We start from the raw sequence: 22,974 nt of genomic DNA, 5'->3' as shown, positions 1-22,974 counted from the left end.
GCCACTCCCACACCATGAAGGACCTCCTTGTCCCAGCTCCTCTGAGCAGCATCACACAAAGGTTCCCTTCTGCATTCCCAGCACCCTTTTCTTCCACAAATACAGCCCATCAGCAAAATGTAAAAATAGCCCCAAAAATGACATAATTAGAGTGAATGCACTGTGCATTTAATTGGGTTTTTCTACTTCTTCCTTTACTGGCCCAGAAGACACAAGGCCTGGGTGGAGAGAGCACGTTTGGGAGGGAAAGGGAGCACTTGGCTGAGGTGTGTGTTCAGCAAAAGCCCTGCAATAGTTTCCTCAGCTTTGTATTTTGGGGTATTTTTTTTATTGAGCACAGCACAGAAATTGCAGCAGATTGATTCTTTCACAGCTCCCCAAGGCCGAAATGCTTCGGAGCCAAGAGCTCAGTGCCTGCCAAACTTCATCATTAACTTTAATAACTCTTTAATTTGAACTTTAATTCAAATACTCGTGTTTCCGGGGGACTGTAGGGGGAGGGGGAAAAAAGCAAAAAATAATAAAAGCAAAGGAAAACAGCTCAGGTAAAACAAATGCAGAAGCTTGTGCTATGCCAGAGGCAACTGGAGATCAACTGCCCATCCTGGGTGGGAGCAGGTGGAGAGGCTTTGCCCTGGCCTGGTGGAACGTGAAGGAAAAGACATCCCCGTGGATGCCAGGAAAGTCCCAGGTTCAAAGCTGCCTTTGTTGTTCCAGCCAGGAGGTTCTCCAAGGCCACCTCCCAGGACTGAGGGACCAAACCCATCAGGAACACTGACCAGCTTGGAATATTCATAGAATCACAGACTGGTTTGGGTTGGAAGGGACCTTAAAGATCATCTAGATCCAACCCCCTGCATGGGCAGGGACACCTCCCACCAGCCCAGGCTGCTCCAAGCCCCATCCAACCTGCCCTTCAACACTGCCAGGGATGGGGCAGCCACAGCTTCTCTGGGCAACCTGGGCCAGTGCCTCACCAGTAGCAATTATTTATAATTAAATATTTCCATCTAACACCTTGAAATGTCCAGCTGGATTCCTTGCAGCATTTTAGGAAGGGATGCGAATTGCCACGTTGGTGGCTCCCCACCTGTGTTGGGTTTGTAGGACTTGGGCTGAAGAACACTGGAGATGGTTCTTTCTGTACCAGCAGTGCAGAAGATGCAGCAGGTGCATTAAATCTGCTCAGCAGGCTCAACAAGAGTGATAGGGAAGGATCCATTCCCAGTGTGGCTGGGCTGGCACTTGTGACTTTAGGCTGGAGATACAGGTGGTGTTGAGAGGCTGGATTCCCCCCCAGGGGCTGGCAGCTGATACCAGAATGAGAAGGTGTGCTGTTCCAAATCAAGGCAAGCTCAACCCATTATCCTGGGCTACTTCAATGGGAGGGATTTGTCTGCTCAGACCTGAACAAGCTGGAGCCTGCAGGGAGTCATTTAAAGGTGTTTCACACCAAGGCTGCAACCCCGGGTGCAGCTCCTGGGGAAGGGGAGACAACCAAGGGATTTGCTTGGGGATGTGTCACTGCCACCCCTGTGTTGACCCTTCAGAGCCTTCCCACCAGGCTGATGTGGCACTGAAAGCAGATCCCAATCAAGGTGTTTCTGCTGAAAACGCAGGTGTTTGGTGCTTTGTCAGCACCAGGTGAACTGTTTCCTTCAAAGAAAAATAATAGCGACAAGAATCTGCCCCTGTCACTGTTCAAGGGTTATGGCAGGGTCTCCCCACCAGCCCTGGCTTCACTCAGGGTTAATTTAGGCTCCACCAACGGGACTGTATGTGTGTTGAGCTGGTCCCACATCCTTCTGGGATGCCCAGACTTTGCCCAGAAGGACTCGCCTCTCTACGCTGAGCGCCATTTCAGGCCTAACACCAACCAGGCTCTTTTTCTTCTGTGTCCCCAGGTCCTCCCCGTGCTTGACTGATCAACACTGGCTTAGAAGGCTCTTCCCCCTCCCAAGAAAATGGGGACTGACAATGAAAACCCGTTCCTGAGGAACGTGCTCATCAGCTTCAACTTGCTTCTGCTGGGTGCTGTCCTCAAACCTTTTGAGTGCCGGCTGGAGGTGACAACAGAGCCAGCTGAGAGGCTGGCAGTGGATGAGGAGGGTGGCCCTGCCAACTGCAGCCCCCCCGTCAAAGAGCAGCCCATGGTCTTCCACCACATCTACAACATCAACATCCCCCTGGAGAGCTGCTGCTCATCCATGTTCAAGCCTTCAGCCGAGGAGGTGAGTTCAGAAGACGACCGGCTGGCGGAGTACGCGGAGCAGACCTCTGACAGCGAGAGCCAGGTCACCTTCACCCACAGGATAAACTTGCCCAAGCAGGCTTGCAAGTGCTCCACCTCCCTCCCGTCCCTGCAGGAGCTGCTGAGCAGGATTGAGATGCTGGAGAGGGAGGTGTCCATGCTCCGGGACCAATGCAACTCCAATTGCTGCCAAGAAAACGCAGCCACAGGTAGTAATGCCATCATCCTGATAGCTCTTGCTGGGGGCCCAGGGCTTGAGCAAAAGGCAGGAAAAATAAACACAAATCTGGTGATGCCACTCAGAGTAGGGATGGAGAAGAACCTGTGTTCACTGATGGTGTGGCTGAGGTTTTAGAGAAAAGCCTGGCTTAGGTCCTCCAAGCAGGAGAACCCCTGGGAGGGATTCGGTTTCTTGAGCCCCCGTAACAGGCAGGGCTACAATCCCATCATGGAGAAAATCACTGTGGGTAAGGAGTGAGCAGGGTTATCTCCCAAGCCTGCACCCCGTGCAACACCCTTAGAGGCCTGCCACTGCTTGTGGGACAGGGACAAGAGACATACCTGCTGCTCTCCTGAGCTGCCCCTAGCCTGAAGGCAGCACTGTGAGACCTGACAATAAACCCCATCTTCTATGTGAATATCAGGAGGAACTTCTTTCCTGTGAGAGTGACAGAGCCCTGGGACAGGCTGCCCAGAGAGGCTGTGGAGTCTCCTTCTCTGGAGGCATTCAAACCCCCCTGGACACATTCCTGTGTGATGTGCTCTGGGTGCCCCTGCTCTGGCAGGGGGGTTGGGCTGGATGATCTTTCCAGGTCCCTTCCAACCCCTGGGATTCTGTGATCTTCTCTGCAGGAATGAATGTGCAGGAAAACCTGAGGTAAAAAATACAATTCAAAATATGGGGGATAAGTTCTCTTGCCAGGATAGATGCAAACAGAAGCAGGGGCTGGGGCTCACATGTCCCATGAGTTGGGGGGATGTCAGAGGGTTTCCAGCCATGGGCTCATCCTGCATCCCCCCCCCCACGATGTGACAGACGTCACCTGCGTGAGGAAAAGCCAAAATGGAAAACACCCCCTGGCTGCTCAAAGCAGGGGTTAAAACTCCAACTGCAACACGGTGGGAAAAACCTCTCTTAAAGGAATTCATTTGAAACTCTGATGGGTCTATTTGGGTTACTTGCAACATATGCAGCCAGTGCCATGAAACATTTATGGCTCAGCGGAGGCTCCACTCCAAGCACGGAGCTAAAACTGGAGGAATTTAACTTATTTTTACCCGAGTGGCTCCCAACTCACCACACCACAAAGGCAATCAGAATCCCTACCCCCCTGCCTGAGGCATTTCCCTGAGGAAAGCTGCTCTCCCCCAACACACTCGCAAACATCCTCACGCCTCGTTTGATAACTTAATTAGAGGCTGAGACGTGATGTAACCCCCCCCCACCGTTCCCAGGATTTGCCATTTGGATGGGAAGCATCCTGAAAAGCAACCCCAACATGTCTGTCTGGTACCACACGTAACTGAGCCCCTTTTACCCCGTAGCCTGGAGAAAAGGAGGCAGAGGGGAGACTTCCTCACTCTCTACAACTGCCTGAAAGGAGGAGGGGGGCAGAGGGCTGGGTTTGGTCTCTTCTCCTAAGTACCAAGTGATAGAACCAGAGGGAACAGCCTCAAGTTGTGCCAGGGGAGGTTTAGACGGGATATCAGGAACAATTTCTTCACCCAAAGGGTTGTCAGGCCCTGGCCCAGGATGCCCAGGGCAGTGGTGTTGTCCCCATCCCTGGAGGGATTGAAAAACCCTGTAGATGTGGTGCTGAGGGATGTGAGTGGTGAGCCTGGCAGTGCTGGGTTAATGATTGGGCTCAAAGACCTTAAAGATCTTTTCCAACCAAAACGATTCTACGATTCCATTATTCTACACAAGCATCTGCTGCATCCACCACGGGAAGACCTGCACAGATAGCTCAGCTGGGAATGGAAACTGAGCTGGGGGATCCCAAAGCCAGAGAGGGTTTCTGCTCTTCATTGGTTCCTAGGAGGAAGAAAAGAGACCGAAATTAACCAGGAAAAATCAGTCTGGCTGCAGCAATTCTGAGGGAAGCTTTGGAAGCGTCAGAGTAGATGTTGCCTTCATTTCTGTGTGTCCCTCCTCACCCCAGCAGGCTGTGCAAGGCTGCCAGGCAAAGGGAGGTGGTAGCCACAGTGGCCACATGCTTTTCTTGCTTTTCCACAACTCCACTGTGCCCAGACCTGTTCTATTTCGGACAATGCCAATGGCTCTGTCTTAATCAGGCCCACCAGAAGAGGGATGAAGATCATGCCTTTGGGTACATACCTGCTTCTCTTAGGAGAGACAGCCAGCTGACCAGGATCCCTCATCTGTAAAAAGGATCAGTGGGTGGAGAGGAGACAACAGGAGCCTGCTGATTCATGGCTGGTGGAGAGGGCTTGTCCAGGGAAGGCTTTTTCCCAGTAGAGAGAGAGATTCCAGTTGGGTGCTGAGCTGAAGAGAAACCAAAGGGAGAACTTGAACCCCAACAAGGCTGATGGCACCTATAGCTATGGGGGTCAGCACTCCTAAGGGGTCAGTCAAAGTCCTGGAGAGCCACCCAAGCCCCACCATGAGTCCAGATCATAGAATCGTTTTGATTGGAAAAGACCTTCCAGATGCTCAAGCTCAACCATTAACCCAGCTCTACCGAGTCCCTCAGCACCACATCTACATGGCTTTTAAATGCCTCCAGGGATGGCGATTCAGCCACCTCCCTGAGCAGCCTGTTCCAGTGTTTGATAACCCTTTCAGTGAAGAAGTTCCTTCTAATACCATCAGTTCCACCTCTGCCAGCCCTAAGGCTTCCCAGGGCTGGGGACATGCTCCACCAGAGGCAGCACCACCCCCTGCTCATCCCACATCTCACCCCCTTCCCCAAAACCTACGGACAGACTGAACTTGGGGGGGGGGCAACACTGCTGTTTCTTCACCTCCCCCTGGCCGGGCTCTGACCCTGGCTCCCACCTCCTTGCAGGGCAGCTGGATTTCACCCCGCAGTGCAGCGGCCACGGCAACTTCAGCCTGGAGTCGTGCAGCTGCATCTGCTCCGAGGGCTGGGCGGGCGCCAACTGCTCCGAGCCCCTCTGCCCGGGGGGCTGCTCCAGCAGAGGGGTCTGCTTGGAGGGTCAGTGCATCTGCGACAACGACTACGGCGGGGACGACTGCTCCCAGCTCCGCTGCCCCGCCGGCTGCGGCTCCCATGGGCTCTGCGTGGACGGCGAGTGCGTCTGCGAGGAGGGCTTCACCGGGGAGGGTTGCGCCCTGCTCCGCTGCCCCGGCGACTGCTCGGGGAAAGGCCGCTGCCTCAACGGCACCTGCGTCTGTCAGGAAGGCTACGCCGGGGAGGACTGTGGCTGGCCACACTGCCCCAACGCCTGCAGCGGCCGCGGGACCTGCCGGGATGGCCTCTGCGTCTGTGAGGAAGGCTACGGAGGGCAGGACTGCTCGGCAGGTAGCGGGGGGCGTGCATGCACGGAGGCAGACCCTAAGGTATCACTAAGGGCTTCAAAGAGGACCAGGAAGCCTGGGAGAAACCCACGGCTGGCACGGCCCGTCACGCAGGACCTGTGCTTTGACTGCCTCCCGGTTGTCCCTGTCCCCAGAGACGCCACGGGTGAAAGTTTGGGGAGACCAGCAGAAAGCCCGCTAGGTTTGTCCCAACGTTGGTGCTAACCCCTCGGCGCTACAGCAGCTGCTGTGGCGTTTCCTACCGACACAGATGACATGTAACCCCTTGCCCAAAGCCCATGCTGACGTCCCACCGGCAGAGCCCCTGCCCCCTTCCCCTCAGCAGGGTGAGAGGATAAGCCACACACACCCTGACGCTCTCCCAACCTCTGCCCTTCCCACCAGTGGCTCCTCCGGAAAACCTGAGAGTGGCGACGATCGGCGACAGCTCCGTCGAGCTGACGTGGGACAGCCCCGGGGCAGCCACTGAGTACGTGGTCTCGTACCAGCCCTTGGGGCCAGGGGGCACCCAGCTCCAGCAGAGAGTGCCCGGGGACTGGAGCAGCATCACCATCACAGAGCTGGAGCCAGGTGTTGCCTACAACGTCAGCGTCTACGCAGTCATCAGTGACGTCTCGAGCATCCCTGTTACCTCCAAAGTGATGACCAGTGAGTATCCTCCTGTGCTTGTTGCTTGGTACCCAGTTAACCAGAGGTGATGCTCAAGTTGGCTCGCATTTTCCATAAAAAAACTTGGAGCAGCAGAAAACTGAGCCTTAAAAAAAACGAAACAAACAAACGAACAAAAAAAAGGGGGTATTTTTAATCCCCATTTTTACCATATGAGGATATAGAAAATGAGAAAATGTGTTTATAGAGTCAGCCTGGATGAAAAACTGAATGAGTGAAAACCAAAGAAACTTTCAGTGTCTGATTGGAGCCCCCAGATTATCACAGAAACATGGAATTGTTCTAGTTGGAAAAGACCTTGAAGATAATCAAGTCCAACCATCAACCCAGCACATTGTCAATATGGCCCTAATAATCTTACTTTCTTTTTTATTTCATCATAGAAAATACTGTTGTGATTTATCATAGAAGCCCACAGGTTCTCCTCCCATTCCCAGATGGGTTCCCTGTGAGGAATCCCCATGGCACGGCTGTAATGGCAACCTCCAGAAGAGGTCCTAAAGATACAGAGAGCAGGGGGGGAAATATAAGCTATCCAGACACCCCTCACTCACTCCATTTGCACTGGTAATGCAGCTGGATGCTTCCATGTCCAGCAGCTCAGGCATTTCCCTCTGCTTCCTCCAACCTGTCTGCGTCTCCCTTCCAGACCTCGCCACGCCACAGGGGCTGAAGTTCAAGACCATCACAGAGACGACAGTGGAGGTGGAATGGGAACCCTTCTCCTTCCCCTTTGATGGCTGGGAGATCAGCTTCATCCCCAAGGTACCACCACACATCACGGGTACACACTAAAACCACTGAGTGATCGGGTCCCCAAGGTAGCTTCCAGCTACCCCCAAACCACCCCACCCAAAGCTCTGTCTGCAATTTGTCTCCTTCACATCAAACAACCCCCAACGCCTCAACCTCACTTTGCCAGCTGGCCTTTCCCTACTCATCTTTGGTGTCAAGACACACACCTCCTCAAAGACATTTCCCAAAACAAAGACAAGCATATCAATAAATGAACCTTCCAGCACTGCTGCCTCTTTCTGTCCTCATCCCCTCCTCTTTTTCCCTTCCATCTCCTTGGCTGCCACCCTTCCTCCCCATCCTTCTCTCTGTACCCAAAGCACCCAGGACCCAACCGAGCAGCTCTCAGACAACCTTCAGCATCCCTGAGTCACACACACACAATCATTCCTGCCACACATTTTTTTTAATCACAGTGATGAACAGGTAGAATTTGTGCCAGAAAAGGATGAAAGGATGAAAACTTTGCCCTAAATATCCTGTATTTCCTACGCACGGCAAGAAAAACTGTACATTGAGTATTTCATCTGTATTCATCATTTCTACCCCATTTAGCCATAAGTACAGCTTCAATTGTATGTGGAGTCTCTTCACAAGAGCATTCAGGCCCAAGCAGTAAAAGAAATGCTGATTAAGGGCTCAATTATGCCATTTTTTGCTTGTACAAAGCCCTAGCTGGAGTCAAAGGCAGCTCTGGGCAGCAGAGAACTGCAGAACTTGGCCCCGAAGTTTTAAATGCTCTTAACTGTAAATATACCATTCTACAGCACAAAGCAAGGGGCTGGTTGCTTTAAATAAGTCATTCCCTCATTTCCAAAGAGGCTGGAAGGATCTGGCTGCAATTTTGGGTGCATCCACACGAAAATTGTGTCAGAAATTGAAGTCCAGGTAGTGCGGGTATAAACCCCTGGGTAGTTTTCGTTTACTGTTGGGATGAAAGCTGGGATGATAAGGCAGAGTCAGGGAAGGGCTTTGGTCTAGTAGCAAAAAACCCAGTGATCTTCTGAACATTTCACTGATACTCAGAAGTTGTGCTCAGCAGCATCCCTCTGAAACAGATAAACAGGGATATATTCATTTTAGGGTCAGGAATTGCTGGGAGAGAAGTAAACCATAGAAGCAGGGGATGGTCTGAGTCAGAAGGGACCTGAAAGGTCATCCAGTCCCAACCCCCCTGCATGGGCAGGGACACCTCCCACCAGCCCAGGTTGCTCCAAGCCCCATCCAACCTGCCCTTCAACACTGCCAGGGAGGGAGTGCCCACATCTTCTCCCTGCAAATTCATCATCTCAAGCCATCCCATAAATACAAATTCATGGTTCCCCTTTCAGTTTTTAAGCTTAAAACCATGCATAAACATTTTGGGATTTAAAGGAAGAGAGAAAACACCAAAGAATAACTGCTCTGGATGCAGGTTTTTGGGACAGGAAAGGGATGTAGCTCACCAGGCTTTGAAGCTCTTGTATCCAACAGTCAAGTGCACAGTTCTGCATCACGAAGACACAATTGTGCTCCTGCCCACCAGTTTCTGAAATCGGACCCTCTTGGGTCTCCATCACCAGCTTTTCTCCTAAGATAAGGCAGAAGGTGCTGTCTCCTTCACTGCCTGGAAGCTACAGCTGCTTGGGCAAATACTAAACCCCACATAGAACCAAAAAACTAGTCCCAGGGGCTAGAAACAAACAAACCAACCAAACAAACAAAAAACAATGAACAAAAAAAGCAACCCCAGGATTATAAAAGCAGCATCACCCGTAACTTCTGTGAGCAAAATTCAGCTTGCTCTGCCTTCCTGAAAACGGGGCAAGAGGATGCTCACTAGGTCCTCAGCATCCCTGCCAGGGTGCTCATGCCATCCCACAGAGTCATCCTCCTCCTGAAGCCCCCGTGATGCTCTCAGCCCTTGAAAGCCAGGTCAGGGGGACGGGGCAGGGGTGGGGGGGAAGATAAAGCAAAGCCAGATTTAGAAAAGAAAATTAGGGAAGGTAAGCTGGCAATTGAGGGCTAAAATGGAAGATTTCCTGTTTAATGAGAAAAGAGATGAATATGAATTGAGAGCTTTGTGCAAAGATTTGTTTAGTGTGTTATTAGCAGAGACAGAGGCGAGAAAAGATCCTTTGTCCTAACACTGGCATGAAAGGTGACATTTGCAGTTGCTTAAAGACTTACGGGTTTTCAGAGCAAAACTACACAGTAGACTGAGTTTAATAAAGATACTTACAAAGCAGGAGATGCCACAATAAAGACCTTACAGTTCCATACCTATATGTGAACAACAGAAGGCTCCTGGCACCTGAAGAGGAGCAGAAAGGAGTCCAGCCTTTTCTTATCTCCCAACCCCAGTTTTCTTATCTCTCCTTTTCTGGAGAGCAGCACACAGATGGCAAAACACAGGAGCTGGCAGGTTGTGGAGGGGGGAGAACAAGGAGTGGGGAGGATTTTGCAGCCCAACAACATGGGTGCTCTACACCTTAGTGAGGGCCGGGCAAGGAAGGATGCAACACGGGGCGCGCCTCTTCTCAATGCATCAGTTCCCCCAAAACATCTTTTGCTTGTGGTTTTTTAATGCTTATTTCTGCTCCCTGGCAGAATAACGAGGGGGGTGTGATTGCCCAGCTCCCCAGCACTGTCACCACCTTCAACCAGACGGGGCTGAAGCCTGGAGAGGAGTACACGGTTACCGTGGTGGCCCTGAAGGAACAAGCCAGGAGCCCTCCCGCCTCCAACAGCGTCTCAACCCGTGAGTGAGCCCCAACCTGGTGAAACAAAAATGTGGAGCTTCCAAACCCCCTTGCTTTCTAACACTCCTCACTGCAGTGGGAGGCTGGGTGCGGCTGGGTAAGGATTCTGAGATCAAGACCCAATAACAACAACCAAGCTGTTATTGAGCAGGCATATCTTTATTGCAGCGCTGGGAAGCACTGGGGAATTCTCCACCATGAGTGCTCCAACGAGTCAGTGAAACACCCCTACTAATATACACCAAAAACATGCATATTCAGTTCCATGTCAATGAGTTCCCAGAATTCTTCTACATAGTCATTTTATTTCCTGGAATTGGCTATCTTTGTAATTATGCCTGCTCGAGGGTCTCCTGTGGGGGTCTTTGTTGATTCTAGTCCTTTGTCATCTTTGTCCTGGTCTCTCATCCTGGTCCTGGCTCCAGTCTCCCGCTGGTAGGTTGCCCAGGTGGGTCAGAATGAACATGTGGGTTGTCTGCAGGCGCCACAGGGTCTTAGAAGACTTAATGTTATCACAACCTACAGGATGCTTGGCATAGCTGACTGATAGTTTCACAAAGCACCTTGTTTTAAAAGCAACCCTATTAGTATAGCAAATTCATTATTTTAGTAAACTTTTATTAGGCTATATTCTATTGAATTCACCAACAAATACCCCATGATGTATCACTGGGCAGTCCCCAGAACTTAGTCCCCAGAACCAGGTTCCACCAGTGAGAGCAGCCTGACACAGCATGGTCAGGGATGAAACTGCCCCAGCTCCAGGTGCATGGCTCCTTCAGCCTCTGTTGTGCCTCCCTCCCTCCCAAACTGCTGCTGGCACAGGCACTGTGGCGAGGTTAATGGGGTTGGGAGCGAAGGCTCAGGTCTGCTTTTATTACAGAGTTGGATAAATTCCTTTTCTCCACTAATCTCACAGTTCAGAGGCTGGACACCCTTAAGAAACACCTCTATAAACGCATTGCCTACTCACGCGTCACACAGATTACAACTCCCGCTGCTTTTGTGCCACTCAAATGCCCTCAGCTCCCACCAATTCAGGCAAATCAGGCAGCTGGGAGCCAGGAGCAATGGCACAACCTCTCCAAACCTGTTTATTTGGCTGGTCACCGGTTTGTCCTGCAGGCAAGAGGAAATTCCACCGGGAAATTCCTGGCCAAAGGAGAGGTGGCTCAGCAGGAAAGAGTCTCTCCACACCAGACCTGCCCTGGCAGCCAGGCAGACATCTACCTCCATCCAAGCTGTTGCAAAAGAAAACATCATTTTAATAGCTGCCAGAGGGTTGTGACGAGGTGGTGATCTCCCCAGGCTGCTAATCTGAGGGAAGGAAGGGTCCCTCCACCAGCAGCAGCTCGTTCCAGGTCTAAGCTTCCTCGGCCCAGTCCTCTCCTCCCACTTTGCCTTCCCACACTCAGCTTGACGTGGCTTAACAGAGACATCTCCTGGTCAATCCTAAATATTCCTTCCCTTAGGAAGTTAGTAAAAAAAAAACAACACATACATATATATGTATATATAAAAGAGAGGCTGGTGCTTTGAACTCAGTGGCTGACCTTGGCCATGGAGGGCAAAGGGAGTGGTGGGCTCCTAGTTCTATGCCCTGTGGAGGTGTCCCACACTGGCATGTCTGCTCTCCTCTGTGGCACCCCTGTCACTTTTCCTCCCTCATCCTTGTTCTGCCTAAATACCTCATGCCAGGCTGGAGCAGCCAAGGCAGGGTTTGACACAGCTGAGCAGTGCTCAATACTTCCCAGCACCACAACTTGAAGCAGCTGGAGATTCAGGGTTTGGATGGTCCTGGCCAAGCTGGACAACCAGCTCCTACCTAAAGCCCTTCCTTTCCAGCCATCCTCCCTTCCCTGTTGGTGTTTGGTCCCTAGGCCTCACCCCACTGCTCCCAGTTCCCCCATATAGTTCTCTAACCTTCTGTGGTCCTTTCCATCTCTCCTCACACAAATTTCCCCCAGGACTTCCCACCCTGGAGTGCAACATTTAGCACATCCTTATTCTATAGCATCATTTTTATTACATACACTATATCAGACATACTTGGATGCAGTATAGTCTGAATTCCAAGACCCAGCGTGGTGGTTTTCCTCACCTTGTGACCATCGAAGTGACAAAAGGGGCTGCCCAGCAGGCTCCAGGCATTGCCATGGCACCGCAGGGATGGGCAGGCTTGGCCCATCCATCCATCCATCCATCCATCCATCCATCCATCCATCCATCCATCCATGCAGTGGTTAGGTCCCACTGGACTCAAAGCATCCGTCACCCTCGCCTGAGCCCATGATTTCCAGAGGGGATGCAGAGGAGAGAAAAGCCCAACTCTCTGCAAAAGAAAGCAGAAATACCCCAAATTATCTCCCAGCAGCTCTCCAGCATGAATTTAGCTAAAAATCTCATAATCCACAGCCCCATTACCAGCTAGTTATAGAGTCTCACCAGAGCAGTTGCATTTTCTCCTCTCTCCCCAGTGCTAAGACATCAACAGCTTCACAAGCTGATCCCTCAGCTTAACAACAAACCAGGAGCTGGCACAGAGGCAGGAACATTTCTAGAGACATTCCTCAGTTCCCCATGCTTGGATCAGTCCTTGGCCCCACGTTCTTTAACACATTGTCAACACCTTTCAAAAGCCATAATCTCGCTGCTGATAAATGTTGCCGATGATGGAGATGCTCAGGAAAGAGTAAACTGAGTGGAAAGAGCTCATCGATAAAAGCAGCTTGAATGGCTCAAAGAGCTGGGCATAAAGGAAAAAAAAAACAACCCTCCATGAAGCATGAGCAGTTCTCTAGGAGCAAAGGAAGTGGACTGAAATGAGAGGTAGGATGTGTTGTCCTGGGAGATGCCAGCTGAACAAGCCAGGGAGGAACCGTTGCTCCCCATCAGCTCGAGAGAAGGGCACGAGTTGCACTACAGCTGCCACGGGCATTGATGGGAGAGCTGCTGGGTCCTAATCTCGTGCCCACGCCGTGGGAGAGACATCAGGGGAGAGGGTTCAGGAAAGAGTTGGGAGATGGGGACACGGGACTGGGAACCCACCAGGACCAAACCCCCCGAGCACCTTGGGGTGGGAGGGTTGCGTCTCTTACCCACGCCACCTCTCCGCTCCCAACTGCTAACTCAGGCCACTCCGGAGGTCGGCACGAAGCCCCCCCTGACCCTTGGCATCCCCAAAGCCGCCACCTTTCCCCACCCAACCCTTCCAAAAGAACACCTGCCTGTTTCCCACCCCCTCAGCCCCGCTCCTCCTCTCCGCAGTCATCGACGGCCCGACGCAGATCCTGGTGCGGGACGTCTCCGACACGGTGGCCTTCGTGGAGTGGACGCCGCCGCGCGCCAAGGTGGACGCCATCCTGCTGAAGTACGGGCTGGCCGACGGGGAGGGCGGGAGGACCACCTTCCGCCTGCAGCCCCCCCTCAGCCAGTACTCCCTGCAGGCCCTGCGCCCCGGCGCCCGGTACCGCCTGGCCGTCACTGCCCTGCGCGGCGCCAACGAGAGCCGCCCGGCCCTTGCCCACTTCGCCACAGGTAGCTAAGCTGGCTCTGGAAGGAGAGTTTATCCAGCCAGGGCTTCCCCGGCGTTGGGAAGGCTCCAGCAAGGGTGGGCTGATGGCTTTGCTGCCCACTGCAGTCCTGCCACGGGCACAAGGGCTCGGGGAGCTGGGGTAGAATGGAGGTTTTCTCGCGTCTGGTGTTTGTCAGAGAATCACCCGCTGGTTTGGGTTGGAAGGGACTTCAAAGATCATCTACTTCCAACCCCCCTGCATGGGCAGGGACACCTCCCACCAGCCCAGGTTGCTCCAAGCCCCATCCAACCTGCCCTTCAACACTGTCAGGGATGGGGCAGCCACAGCTTCTCACTGAAACCTGGGCAAGTGTCTCACCACCCTCACAGCGAAGGATTTCTTCCTATTATCTCATCTAAATCTCCCTTCTCCCAGTTTAAAACTGCTCCACCTTGTCCTATCACTCCATGTCCTTGTATGAAGTCCCCTCCCCAGCTTTCCTGCAGCCCCTTCAGGCACTGGAAGGTGCTCTAAGGTCTCTTTGGAGCCTTCTCTTCTCCAGGCTGAACACCCCAACTCTCCCAGCCTGTCTCCAGAGCAGAGCTGCTCCAGCCCTCTGAACATCTTTGTGGCCTCCTCTGGACTCGCTCCAACAGCTTCATGTCCTTCCTGTGTTGGGGGGTCCAGAACTGAACATAGCATTGCAGAAGGGGCTCCCAGCATAGTGGAGAAGAGGGGGAGAATCCCCTCCCTTGACCTGCTGGCCACACTTTTGATGCAGCCCAGGACAGAGTTGGCTTTCTGGGCTATGAGGGCACATTGCCAGCTTTAGTGGTACCTGGTTTTCCCCTGGCACGAGTGGTCTGGGGTTGAATCCACTGTAAAGGGAGGAAGCAGCCCAGTGAAAACATTATGGTTAAGGTGGAGGTCCAAATGAAGACACCTGAACGGAGGTGTCTTGCATCCTGTCATGGTCCTGGTGCAGAGCAAATGATTCAACTCACCCTAGGCAGCCCAGGTGACCCAGCCACTAGACAGATGATCCAAAACTCCACATTCAGATGACAACCTCTGGGCAAACCCCACCTTGGCCACGTCCTGCTGCAGCATCAAGGCTGAACCTGCTGCTGCCCGGGTGAGGCACTGTCGCAAGCCGGTACCAGGGGGCTACACATCTCCACCACCTGTAATGCCCCTTCGGAGATAAGCGCAGAGATAAGGCTACAAGCCTTACCACCCAGCCCTCCACACCCTTAATGGCACCCACAAATCAACATGCAGTTCTCAAAAACACCCAACCAACAAGCAGCGGCCTGAATTCCAGGCAACACTCACTCCCGTCCCGCACCCAGAGCCACGGCGGACGCGTTGCCCCGGGGATCGGCAGCCGAGCAGCCGAACACAGCCTGGTCAGAAACGCCGTTATCTTACTTTACATCTTCTCCAAACACCCTAACTGGTCAGTAAAGCTTTGATTAACATTAAGCCTGCAGATGGCCAACAGGTTGAGTAGGCTGAGTGCACACTTCAGCGCTGCTTCGTGGCACACAAATCACCGGCGGGTACCGCGGTGACCGCGGGGCGTGAGTCGCGTCCGCGTGCATCACCGGGGACACACGTTGCAGATGAGATGCTCATTGCGACTCATTTGCTGCCTTGGCCTTTCTTGCTTTGCTTCTCAAAGGCAACATAAAAAAATCCCTCCCCCTGCCCCGGGCCCATGAAGGAGCAGTAATTACCCCCTGTCTGCTGGGGGCCAACTCCAGCCCATCACTGGCTTGTCGCGCCAACCGGAGCAGGTTCGGTGCAGGCTCAGCAGCGCTGATAAACAAACCCTCTGGGCAGCATCTAAGCATGATTGAGCCTGTAAAGATACTCGTGGTTGTTCTAAGAGCAGTTCAGGCCATTGCGTGACTGCCACAGAGCCCTTTTTCCGTTCTCACACTGCCTCAGTTTCCCTGATGCTAAACAGAGGAGCAAAGTGCTCTTCTTTCTCAAACAACATGAAGACAGCTCCCAAAGCAACTTACCCAGGGATGCTGCGAATGCTCCAGCACTTGTGGCAGTCTCGTGGGTGGCACGTCCAGGTCTGTGCTGAGCAGGAGGTGAGAGCAGATGCCCCAGCCCTTTCTGCTGGGACATTCCCCGGGGTGGAGGGAATGTGCGTGGGACCCCACGGACATCCCACCCGCTGCTGTTTAGCCATGCCAAGGCTATGGGCTGCGTTGCCGGTGGTGAGACGGATCCTCTCTCCCTTGTGTTGTGCAGAGATTGATGCCCCCAAGAACTTGCGGGTGGGCTCACGGACACCAGCCAGCCTGGAGCTCACCTGGGACAACAGCGAGGCTGAGGTGCAAAGCTACAGGGTGGTCTACAGCACCCTGGCTGGGGAGCACTACCACGAAGTCCTGGTGCCCCGCGACACCGGTCCCACCACCCGGGCTACCCTCGCAGGTATGCGTGCATCCTTCCTCCCCCCACCTCCTCCTCCTCACAAGCAAGTAAGCCCAAATCAGCACCAACTTGGCACATATTGGAGGCTTTTTTTTGAGTTCACTAGCTACCGGAGAGGAGGTTTTCCTTGGGATGAAGTTCATTTCCCCCTCTGCAGGCCTGGATTTGGGCACAGACCATCCACGAGCTGCATGAGGCACTTCCAAGTGCTGCACCTCCAGGCAATGCTCCTCCAGTGGGGGTCTGTGCAGGTCCCAAAGAGAGCTGGCCAGAAACAAAATGAGAAATGTGGAGAGGAAGCCTTTTTAGGTTGATCTAGATACATTTTTTTTTCCCCCTTTTTTTTTTTTTCCTTGCTAGGAAAGAGGTGCTGAGACCCCATAGGCAGTGATGTGGAGCCACCCTGCCCAAGTTCACTGCCTTTTCCCAAACTGGGCCCAAAGCAGAAAGGAGACCCAAATCCAAGGGTGCTGATTTTGACCAAGCCCTTCAAGCTGGACAATACTCGGGGCAGCACAGGGGGTGCCACCAGGACACCAGGTTCTGCCACGTTGACTCTCTTTGCCCTCTTGGGACCTCCTCCCCTGCTGGAAGAGGGCTCAGGCACCGCTGCCATATGGATCTATAGGAGTAAGTTCAGTGGGAAAGCCAAATGCCAAGTGACAGGCCCACTGGCAGTGAGCCACAAGAAAGGCTGGAGGGCAGGAAAGCAATGAGAGCAATGAGAGCAGCTTGCTTGAAAAATGCAGCACGCAGAAAAAATGAAATGTTAGTGATCCTTTCTGCTGCATTTGTGACGAGGATGTGCATGGAGAAGCAAGATGAGATTAAGGAGGATCAACAAGGGATTTGAGAGCCAGTGTTGGACCCTGCTACCCTTGCTCGAGGCAAGTACTGCCTTTCTAGGTGAGAAGGAGCATGAAGAATGGGGCAAATCCTCTTCCCTGGGGCAGAGGGGCTATAATACCCCAGTGACCCAAGCTGAGATGACACCCATGGTAGGGCCTGAGCTTGCCTTGGAGTAAGAGAAAGCATGAAGGTTCTCTTTTCTCTCCATAAAAATATAACAACCTGTTAAGTCCCTACCTGGCAGCAGCAGTGCTGCCTGCCTGCTGCCAGACTCAGGCAGGGCTACAGGGGAACAGCCCCCCCCAGCAAAGCTCCAGAGATGCAGGGCTTAAGTCAGCTGCAGTGAGCAGTTTTTGTATGGTGCCTCCATCATCACCTAAGGGCATTGCTTCTAGCTCCCAGGGTACTATGAAATACAGAAACAAATACACTAGAAAAATCTAATTATAGTAGAAAATAACCCAAAAACCATCCTGCTGGCAGGAAAAAAAAAAACACCAAACCAACAGGCTGGACACAGTGTGGCTGGCACACGAGCCTCTCCACGTGGTAGCCCTGTCCTTCAAGGTCTTATTGCCCATGGTGTAAAGCCTCTTGGGGGGGTTTCCAACCACACAGGACCTGGTGCAATCCATGGCCTGGAAGCAACCAGTGATCTGCCAGCAGGAACAGCAGTGAAGAACAGGTCTGAGCTGAGCTTATCAAAGGTTTAAGCTTAAAAATCCAGCAAGCCTTGCCTTGCCCCATATGTCTGTCTTCCAAATCAGCATTTGCCCTGAAATATCCATCATTTTGCTCTACTCAGGAGCAAAAAGACACACTCCTGCTCATGTCTGTCTTTTCCTCCCACTTTCTCTAAAGGCTGTTCTCCTCCTTTCCAGGAGCCTTCTGCCACTTATGGGGCACAAGCAAAGGGGTCCATCTCCCCTCCCACCTCGGTGCCAAAACTACACCACAGCAAGAGGAGAGTAGCAGGGATGGGGGAGTCCCTCCCTCCTGGCCTCTCAGAGGTTTTGGTGCCCTCAGGGGATGCTGCCCTTGGGCAAGGCTGGAAGAGGCTGGGTTGGAGGGTTTATGGCTTTTGCTAATCCCACGGGAAAGATAATGAGGAGGAGAATAAAGCCCTCAGAAGTGTGGGAGTGTCCCACAGAGATAAAACAGCCATCAGCAGTGCAGGAAAGGAGCTGGGTGAGCTCCATCCCCACGTCCCTCAAATCCCACGGGCAGGATATGCCCACCCCATGGAGCAGTGCTTGGTTCAGCTCCCAGAATCACTGTGCCTTTCCTAATTAGCGTGCATTTCATTTAGTCTGCATAATTTATTTCTCTCTGAGACACCAACCCTGTGACAATATTTGATGTTGAATCACTCTGGAAACAAATCTAGCCACTTTGTCCTTCCCATCCCAGCTCTCTCTCACACACACAGTCTCTGTCTCGCTGCCAGCAATTCCAGCAGACCTCAGCAACAACTTCTTAAAACTGCTCATTTCTGAGCTAGGGTGATCCAAATTCCGTGTCCAAACGCATCCAAGGGGCTTCTTATGAAGTCTCAACTCTTCTGAGGACCTATGGGAGGGTTTCTTGTCTTGGGGATACTCAGGAAGGTCCCCACTCTGAGGCCTCCAGGCCGAGTGTGGCTCTCACTTTCCTTCACGTCCTCTCTGCCCCCAGATCTGGTGCCAGGGACAGAGTATGGCATCGGGATCTCAGCGGTGATGGACACCCAGCAGAGCGTCCCAGCCACCATGAATGCCAGGACTGGTGAGTCTGGCCCTGTTGCATGCTCCCAGCACAGACAGCTATGGCTCAGGTGTCTCCACGGGACAGTCTGTGCACGGGGACAAGGGTCTGCACCAACCTTCTCCCACAGAGCTCGATAGCCCCCGGGACCTCCTGGTGACAGCCTCCACAGAGACGTCCATCTCACTGGCCTGGACCAAAGCCACTGGGCCCATCGACCACTACCGTGTCACCTTCATCCCCTCCTCAGGGATGGCCTCTGAAGTGACAGTGCCCCAGGACAAGTCACAGCTCACCCTCACAGAGCTGGAGCCTGGCACCGAGTACACCATCTCCATCATCGCTGAGAGGGGACGCCAGCAGAGCCTGGAGGCTACCGTGGATGCCTTCACAGGTAGAGAAAGACAAGTGGGGATGGGGCCAAGGGCACAGATCACCACCTCGCTCTGGCACCTCCACCAGCCCCACCCAGTCTCCTGAGGTGGTGAAATGGGGATGAGAGCTGGGGGCAATCTACTCAGGTGGGAGGAGGTCTGTGGAACTCCAAAGAAGGATGGCCCTACCAGTGTGGGGGTTCCATCGCCCTGACCAGCAGCACTGAGCACTCGTGCTTGGCCTCCCAGCTCTGCCTTCCAGTCCCAAAACAGTTTCAGATCCATGGAGAGCCCCGAGCTGCAGCTTTGCCACCTCTGTTGGGTATTTCCCAGGCAAGCTCTGGGGACAACACAGAGGCTGGATCTGCAGGCGGTTTGGGGTTGCACCTCCGCTCTCCATCTTGCAGGGGTCCGGCCCATCACGCAGCTCCACTTCTCCCAGCTGACATCCTCCAGCGTCAACGTCACCTGGAGCGATCCATCCCCACCAGCAGACCGCCTGGTCCTCACCTACAGCCCCCAGGACCAGGAGGAGCCACAGCAGCTCACACTTGATGGCACCCGCCGGCACGCCAGCCTGACCGGCTTGCGGCCGTCCACCCAGTACCTGGTGTCACTGGTGGCCATGCACGGCGCCGTCAGCTCCGAGCCCATCGTGGGCTCCATCGTGACAGGTACCACGGGACAACCCCCGCCAGGCACGGGACCAACTTGGGAGGGCAGGTGGGGGGACGCGGGGTGGACCCTGCCTCCCACAGCTTTGCTTTCTGCTCCGTCTCACCAGCAATCGATGCACCGAAGGACCTCAGAGTGGGCAACATCACCCAGGAGTCCATGGCTATCTACTGGACTCCTCCCATCGCTGCCTTTGACCACTATAGGATAACCTACCAGGCTGCTGAAGGTAATAATAGAATCATCCATGTTGGAAGGGACCCTATAAATCATCAAGCTCCAACCCCCCTGCCATGAGCAGGGAACCACTAGACCAGGTTGCACGAAACCTCATCCAACTTGGCCTTAAAAACCTCCAGGGATGGGGCATCACCAACCTCCCTGGGCAACCCATTCCAGTTCCTCACCACCCTGAGAGTGAAGAATTTCTTCCTAATATCTGACCTAAATCTCCCCTCTCAGTTTAAAACCATCACCCCTTGTCCTGTCACTATCTTCTCTGGTGAAAAGCCCCTCCCCAGCTTTCCTGGAGCCCCTTCAGGCACTGGAAGGTGCTCTAAGGTCTCCCTGAAGCCTTCTCTTCTCCAGGCTGAACACCCCAACTCTCTCAGCCTGTCTTCATAGCAGAGCTGCTCCAGCCCTTTGATCATCTTGGTGGCTCTTCTCTGGACCCTTTCCAACAGGTCTAGATCTTTCTTGTGCTGAGGGCACCAGAGCTGTGCACAACACTCCAGGTGGGGTCTCCAGAGCAGAGTAGAGGGGCAGAATCCCCTCCCTGGCCCTGCTGGCCACGCTTCTTTTGATGCAGCCCAGGACACAATTGCCCCTCTGGGCTCCAGCACTCACTGGTCACTCATGTCCAGCTTCTCATCTCCTCCCAGCCCCAAGTCCTTCTCCTCAGGGCTGCTCTCCAGCCATTCTCCCCCCAGCCTGGATTTGTACCTGGGGTTGTGCTGACCCAGGTGCAGGACCTTGCACTTGGCCTTGTTGAACTCCATGAGGTTGGCACTGGCCCACTTCTCCAGCCTGTCAAGGTCCCTCTGGATGGATGCCTTCCCTTTTGGTTGTCAACCACACCACACAGCTTGGTGTCATCAGCAAACTTGCTGAGGAGACACTCAGTCCCACTGTCCATGTCTCCAACAAAGATGTCAAACAGGACTGGTCCCAGTTCTGACCCCTGAGGGACACCACTCATCACCTGCCTCCGTTTGGACATGGAGCCATTGACCACAGCTCTCTGGGTGTGCCCATCCAGCCAATCTCTTACCCACCGAGTGCTCCATCTGTCAAACCCATGCCTTGCCAGTCTGGAGACCAGGATGTCATGTGGGACAGTGTCAAACACCTTGCACAAATCCAGGTAGATGATGTCTGCTCCAGGTAGATGCTCTGCCACCATCCACCATCTCTGCAGCCTTGTTGAAGGCCACCAGGTTGGTCAGGCATGACCATGGCCTTAGTGAAGCCATGTTGGCTGTCACCAAGCACCTCTTTACTTTCCATGTGCCTTAGCAGGAACAGGTCAGCCCACGCTTGCTTGTGCCCTGAGCTCACTGCTGACAACCCTCTCTCCATCCACAGGTCCCAGCAAGCCATGCTCACTCCAGTGCCCCTGGAAAAACTGGGAAGGTCCAAGAGGCTGCAGGGATTTAGCACAGGGTGTCTGGGACAAGGATGGGAAGGAACCATTGTAGCGAGGGGCCAGTTTGGCCCAGAGGGGCACAGGAAGTGACCCCTGGCAGCAGGTCCCCCTGGGGATGGTTGATTCAGTGCCCACTCCTGAAATCCCACCTCCCTCACCTGCTTCCCCCAGCTCCTCTCCCTTGGCCTACGATGCTGAGACAGCCAAGCCAGCAGAGCGACGGGCAGGCAGGTCTGCACCTGCAGGCACAAAGCCCAGGCACCCCCAGTCACTCCCAGTATCAACCCTGGAGAGGGCTTGTGGCATTCCCCTCCCCTCCTGGTGGGCTGGGGACGGCCGTGGTGCCCACGCTCTTGGCTCCATCCCCACAGGGAGGACAGACAGCACCACCATTGCAAGAGGTGCCACCAAGTACCTCCTCCAGCACCTGCAGCCTGCCACCAAGTATGAGATTGGGCTGAGGAGCGTCCGGGGCCGGGAGGACAGCGAGGTGACCTCCATCACTGTGCACACAGGTGGGAAGAAGCTCCTGCTGGGCAGGAACAATCAAACGGTGCCAAGCCCAGCCCCGGGCAGGGCTGGCAGCCCCTGCTTGCACCAGCAATCGGGCAGCGAGGTGGATCTTCAGCCAGGCTGATGCAAGCTCAAGATGATGAGCGAGGCTCTCCAGGGCCCCAGGGTGGATTTTTGAAGTCTGTCTAAGCAAAGCTTTTCCCAATTATGCATGGGTAGTTAATGGGGGGAGTGATAAATCTGTATGGGGCACAGGGAAGCCAGAGATGGGATGTTGGGCAACCATGACAACCTTTCCTAAAGGGAGTAGACTTCCAGCAATAAACCCTGGGGAAGCCCTGACACAAACAACATCTGCTGCAAGAATCAAACCCTCTGCTATCCCCAGACTCCTCAAAACCTAAAATAAACCCCTAACATCCCAGAATGCATCAGCAAAACAGTGGAGGAGCATCCAGCTAGTAAAACAGCACAAGCAACGATGTCTCTGCTCCCCAGATGGGGCAGCAGTAACTCCTGGCAATGTCCCTGGGCAGCAAGGCAGGAACAAGAGTAGTGGGCCAATAGGAACCCTTCCAGGTCATAGACCAGCATGCTAACACCTCTGAATCTGTCCCACACGTAGCTATGGATGCCCCCTTGGGGGTCACGGCCACCAACATCACTCCCACGGAGGCACTGCTGCAGTGGAACCCGCCGCTGTCAGAGGTGGAGAGCTACGTCCTCATCCTCACCCACCACACAGGTATGCTGGGGCTCTGTTTCACCTCCCCTCCACCTCTCTCCCCTCCCAAAGCCCGGGGCTTGGTGGATACCCTCCACCCAGGGAGGAGGGAAGGAGACCTTGCTTTGGGAGGGCAGCAGCCAGAGGGTGGCAGAGCTGCTCCTCTTGTGCAGATTCCACAGCACCAGAGCGTGGCAGCCCACACAGGAGGGGACTGGGGTCCTGCCACTTTACTAATGGCTCAGCAGCAGCAGCCCAGGGGCAAGCAAGTACCCACCCACTGAAACCTGGTGTGCAGCAAACCCCATGAAACCCACCACTGTAGGGACAAAAAGCATTGGGCAAAAATAGGGATTGTGGGAAAAATAAGATCATCCTTCTGACCAAACACCACCCCTACAGCTCAGCTGCTGCACAATAGCTCATGGTGTTTCAGCAGTGTAAGTGCTTTTGTCATACCCATAAGCACATTTTGGAGAACCACCTTGAACATCTACCCTAAG

General features: G+C 53.7%; 1 protein-coding gene across 1 annotated transcript in view; it reads left to right on the top strand.

Moving 5' to 3' along the window:
- The first annotated feature begins 1,909 nt into the window (after positions 1–1,909).
- Positions 1,910–22,974, top strand: part of TNR (tenascin R) — a 31,510-nt gene continuing 10,445 nt past the window's right edge. The window contains exons 1-13 of the mRNA XM_051625055.1: positions 1,910–2,460; positions 5,281–5,757; positions 6,159–6,422; positions 7,093–7,208; positions 9,828–9,978; positions 13,247–13,516; positions 15,763–15,948; positions 18,472–18,561; positions 18,671–18,934; positions 19,322–19,588; positions 19,699–19,818; positions 21,606–21,749; positions 22,373–22,492. Of these exons, the coding sequence (XP_051481015.1) occupies positions 1,965–2,460; positions 5,281–5,757; positions 6,159–6,422; positions 7,093–7,208; positions 9,828–9,978; positions 13,247–13,516; positions 15,763–15,948; positions 18,472–18,561; positions 18,671–18,934; positions 19,322–19,588; positions 19,699–19,818; positions 21,606–21,749; positions 22,373–22,492 (2,965 nt within the window). The 5' untranslated portion in view covers positions 1,910–1,964. The remainder of the gene's footprint in view (positions 2,461–5,280; positions 5,758–6,158; positions 6,423–7,092; positions 7,209–9,827; positions 9,979–13,246; positions 13,517–15,762; positions 15,949–18,471; positions 18,562–18,670; positions 18,935–19,321; positions 19,589–19,698; positions 19,819–21,605; positions 21,750–22,372; positions 22,493–22,974) is intronic.

Source organism: Apus apus, chromosome 7 (genome assembly GCF_020740795.1).
Source record: "Apus apus isolate bApuApu2 chromosome 7, bApuApu2.pri.cur, whole genome shotgun sequence".
Lineage (NCBI taxonomy): Eukaryota > Metazoa > Chordata > Aves > Apodiformes > Apodidae > Apus > Apus apus.
This window is presented reverse-complemented; position numbering and strand designations above follow the sequence as displayed.